This window comes from Odontomachus brunneus, unplaced genomic scaffold (genome assembly GCF_010583005.1).
Source record: "Odontomachus brunneus isolate Ranch 3 - 2012 unplaced genomic scaffold, Obru_v1 Obru_scaffold_045, whole genome shotgun sequence".
NCBI lineage: Eukaryota > Metazoa > Arthropoda > Insecta > Hymenoptera > Formicidae > Odontomachus > Odontomachus brunneus.
In genome coordinates this window covers 2,207,084-2,212,044 of record NW_022639495.1, presented here as the reverse complement: position 1 = coordinate 2,212,044, position 4,961 = coordinate 2,207,084, and the positions used below count along the sequence as shown (strand labels likewise).

General features: G+C 37.0%; 1 protein-coding gene across 1 annotated transcript; it reads right to left on the bottom strand.

The window, feature by feature from the left end:
• Window positions 1-928: 928 nt before the first annotated feature.
• On the bottom strand, window positions 929-4,169 carry LOC116844719 (dosage compensation protein dpy-30-like). Its single transcript, XM_032816636.1, has 3 exons — window positions 4,019-4,169; window positions 3,815-3,891; window positions 929-2,663 (listed from the first exon to the last, which is right to left on the bottom strand). The coding sequence occupies exons 1-3, from the start codon at window positions 4,032-4,034 to the stop codon at window positions 2,415-2,417; spliced, it is 342 nt and encodes a 113-aa protein (XP_032672527.1). The 5' UTR covers window positions 4,035-4,169; the 3' UTR covers window positions 929-2,414.
• Window positions 4,170-4,961: the final 792 nt, after the last annotated feature.

Sequence of the window (4,961 nt, the reverse complement as noted above, 5' to 3'; positions counted from 1 at the left end):
CATAGAATTTTGATTATACTATTTATCATTGTTTCAGATATAAAAAAGTTAATTTAAAAAAATTGAAATTCTATCCAGGTTTCTTATACTGAATACGGTGCTACTAGACATCTCCAACTAGTGAGCAACGTTACAATTCGTGTAATAATCTGAAACAAATGGTACAATTTGAAAATTATATTAAATTTGCTGGAGAATAAACTTTTATTATATGCAAAATTTGAAATTAATTTTAAAATAGCAGCACTTGAAAGTAAAAATTTATTTTTTCTCTCTCTCTCTTTCTATTTTACTTAGTATGCCAAAACAAATATTAATTTTGGAAATTTTTTAAAGAATTTAGATATATTCACTAGCAATTTAAAAGTTTTTAAATTTCTAATCTTATATTTTTTCTCATATTTTTTCAGATTCAATTTTTCAAAATAATTTTTTTATATTTGAAACAATGATAAATGGTATGATTAAAACTCTATGTTGATATCTTTATACATTTATTAAAAAAAAATTCGTGGATTTACCTCTTATTTTTTTGGCTCTCTAAACCAAAATTTATCCTTTTAAAGATTATTTTTCTTCAAATCGCTATTTAAATTTACGTTGTATCCATGACTACAAAAAAAACATGATCGCTCCAAGCATATATATGTTTTAGAAATATGTAAAGCTACTTACGTAGTTTTGAAGCTGGTAAGCGCGATAAAAACGGAAAATCGGAGGGAAGAAAGTGGATGAGGCTGGACATTGAAGTAGCTATCTGGAAGTAGCTATCTGGAGTTTCTCACGCAAAGATGTGGAAAAAAGATGAAGATGGATGGTGCTTCGTCATTGACAGTTGCATTGAGCTTTTGCATTGTAGCGCGAATATGGAAGTGAATGTGGAATTTTACTGTGGATGGAAACAGAGACGGAATCAAAATTACAGCTGTATTATTTAACAATATATTCACACACAACACACATTGTAAAATGCAGAAATATACAACTCCTTCGCTCACATTGCACATCTACATACGAAATAAAATCATTGAAAGATCGCGTCAATTAACCGCAATTCTTATTAAAGAAACATTAGTTACACATGACAGAATATAATTGAAAGGAAAATATATTTACGATCATCGCTCTTTTGTTTCTGGATTCTTGTAAAAGTATTCAGCGAGAGCGACAATCTCAAAAATTGTAGGTGCACATTGCTGGCGAAGTATTTCACGGGAGGAATCCAAATTTGACGAGAGAACGCCGCAATCAGTGCCTTTATCTTATCATGACAGAAACGCACTGCTTCCACTAACATCTAACAGGCACGAAATAAAAGATCAAAACTTCGCGATCGGTGTATGTGTGCGAGTAAGGTTGGAGTATTCCACGGGAGGATATACGAGGAGAACTCGGGCAAGAGGATCCTTTGCCGTTAATTGGACCGGGTCCGATGATGTCGCCGTGCGAATTGTCGGCCACGAAATTACCCCGATATCTTCTCGCGTCGTCCTCGTCGTTTAGAGGCCGCGCGGTACAATCGGACGGCGCTACACGGATTTTCTTTTCCTCGTGGCCCCGCCGAGACGATCTGAGAGAGTCCAATTATCCTGGCGAGACTCGGCGAGACCGACGACGTTACCGTCGGCGCGAAAGCCACAGAGTGGGACGGGAATAAGACGTGAAGAATAATAAAATCGAGCGCCCTCGAGGCGCTCTCGTTCTCTTTCTCCTCTTGCAACGACACGCTCGCGAGCGTTGAAAGTCCGACGCAAATTATCGATTTTATTGGAGCGCGAGATACATTTAACGCCGATTCATTGCGCGATTACATTTAATTGCCTCCAATTAAATCGCCGTTCCAATTAAAATCGACGCGGAGGGTTCATTACGACTTATTGGACCGATGGCAGAGGCCCTTCTTTCCGCTCCCTCTCATTCATGCGCTATCGCGTCATGTATTTACAACTTGAAAGAGTATGCTACCTTCGAAGACTTTTTATCGGTTTTACATATCTTTGCTTTACTTCACACGCTTAATTCTCCACGTTGTGAAATCGATGTGCCTCCTTCTAACGAATACTATAAGTCAATATCAATTTGACATCAATTTCACAATTATATTATTGCATTAGAACGACTTGTATGTAGCAATGTCACAATTACTTGTTTATCTTAATATATTGTAATGATATTTATTTAAAATAATTTCAGTATCTTCAAAACGTATACTATTCCGCAGAAGAATACCATTATAATCCTGCTATAAAGATATTAGCAAAAAACTAATACATTTTATTTAATTTGAAAGTACACCTGTATGAAATTACACGTGGCGAATTGCCCGTGTATATAATCTCGAAGATAAAGGAAGAGTTCTTACGAAGTAATCGTCCACAGATCTCCACAAAATATGCATGTAGACAAGGAAGCATTCACTGACTAGTCGGTGTCGAACCGCCGCTATCGTATTGACTTTTATTTCTCAGTAAATAACCAGCGAGGAAGCTTATGGGATCAGCGGGCCTCTCCTTGGCTAGGCAGGATAATGCTTGCAATAGTATCGGCACTACAGTCTGATCCAAATACTGTCTAGTTGGGAGAGATTGCACTTCAACTCGAGCTTTCTTTGGCGCCGGTGGTATGCCGGAGATGTCACCATCCTTATCCATTCCTACTACTTTCTGTCAACAACAAGAACATAGCACTTTTAATAAATAAGATTTGCAGGCAAACTTAGTAGTTAAGAAGCCATTCATTGCGCTATGCATCCTGTCTTCTTTTTATATGGAACACATTGATTGCTTTTGATAGCTTTAATTAATATTGCTTTTGATAGCTTTAATTTTGATTAGACTGGTTTAATAACGATATCCAAGTAAGGCCATTGACTGCGTTCAGCAGAAAAAGCTGCTTTACAACTGTTATAAAATTTGTGGCATGATTGATGCATGCTCTTAATCTTGGCTGAATTTAAGAATCAATCAGATTCACGAATTTTACAACAATTACAAAGTAATTTTCTCTGCTGAATGCAGCCATTAAGATACTTTAAGGTATGTTAACACAGCTTTAAGATACATAGAGTAATCTAGTTCACTGTAGTAAATTATAATAAGTACTTTCCATTTGGTAACATAAATCGACACAAGCATCATTTTATCTTTGTTTCATATTCAGTGATTAACAAGAATAGAATAATGCTTGTATCGACTTGTATCACTAAATGGAAAATACTGATTGAATCTAAGAGCATATACCAGTCAGATTCACAAATTTGACAACAGTTGCAAAACAGTTGTCTCTGCTGAACGCAGCCATTAGCTTACATAGAAAAATCCAATTCGCCGCTATGAACTACAGTGAATGCTTTACATTTAGTAACATAAGCATCATTTAGCCGATATAAGCATCATTCTGTCTTTGTTTCATATTCAGATTAAACAGAATGGTGCCTGTGTCGACTTGTGTGACTAAGTCAAATGCATTCATTGTTGACCTAGTGAAGCCTTAGTACTATTATGAAACTCTTATCTACGTCACCTATACGTTACATCATAAATTAATTCAGAAGCGTTAAATTGGCTCGATCGTTAAACACGCATAACCTTGCAAGCGACTGATAGTTTTAGTGTCAGTTGTTTTTCAGCCAGCAAATGCCAGGTAACGCAGCACGAACGAAGCGCGCTCTAACCTAACTTTCGAAGCTGCAATCGCGTGCATTCCACTCGTGTTCAATTCAGCGGACTCACTCTGTACGTGTCGAATTGGACGAAATATCGTTGCTCGCGAGTCAACCGCCGCGTGACATATTTTAGGTTATATATTTACTTACGTGCGTTGCTTCAGACACAACATTGGAAATGGGTTGAGCAGGGGTCGTCGTTTCGGTCCGTTCCTCGGTCACGTTCTCTGTCATTAGAAAGAAGGGAGAAGGTGAACGGTCATTATTAAAGCGAAATTCCGAAGGCCGGGTCTGGTCGCACGGCAACCAGACCGCGTGCGATTACATGAAAAAGAGAAATTGACGGGCACGTACCACTGCCGGCCGCCATGGTGTAAACAACCGTCGCTACCAACCGACTGCTCCGGACTGTCACGCCGTACTGTGTCGCTCGCGCGCACAAGACGCGGGAACTCGTGCCACGCGGTCAAACGCCGCACGCTGCGGCAGACTCTCCCGTTTTGCTTCTCCAGATGGACAAGTGTGTTTGGCAACACTTTGCTAGTCGACTTGTCAAGATTACATCCGTTACGAGTGGCTCCTGTGGTACTCGTATTCATCACGATAACGAGGAAATACATACACGAAGAAAGATTTGCTCGAAACAAAATATCACATAAAATATAATATGAAAATCTCTGAATGTTTTAGTAAATCTGTTGACGCATCGATGTAGCAAATTTATGTTATCATTACAATGTAAATTTAATGATAATATGATAATGATAATTCAATGATAATTCAATATAATATGTTTACCTAACAAATGTAATTAAGAAAATTGCAAAATTTTCATTATCGATTGCCTCACGTCATAATAATCACTAAAGTTTATTCGGGTCCCCGGATACGTAGCAATATGTAAATTTGACGGTAACTTTACTAATCGATTATTTTATGAGTGGTTCACATGGCACTCATATTTATTTCAATAAAACAACCAAGTATAAATACGAAAAAAGTACGAAAAAAATAAACACACTTTGCTCCAGACAATATGTCATGTAAAATGCAACATGGAAATCTGAGTATAGCTTTTAGCAAATTTGTTGCTGCATCAATGTAACAAAGAATTTACATTATTGTATGTGACCTTAATGATTAATTTAATATAGTATGCATATTTATAGTTTACACACAAATATAATTGAAAAAATTATAAAATTTCCATCGTTAACTGTCTCATACGTTTTGATAATTACGGCAGTCTATCTCTGTAATTATTACCGAAATATGTATGTACCTTACTTTTTTTCGA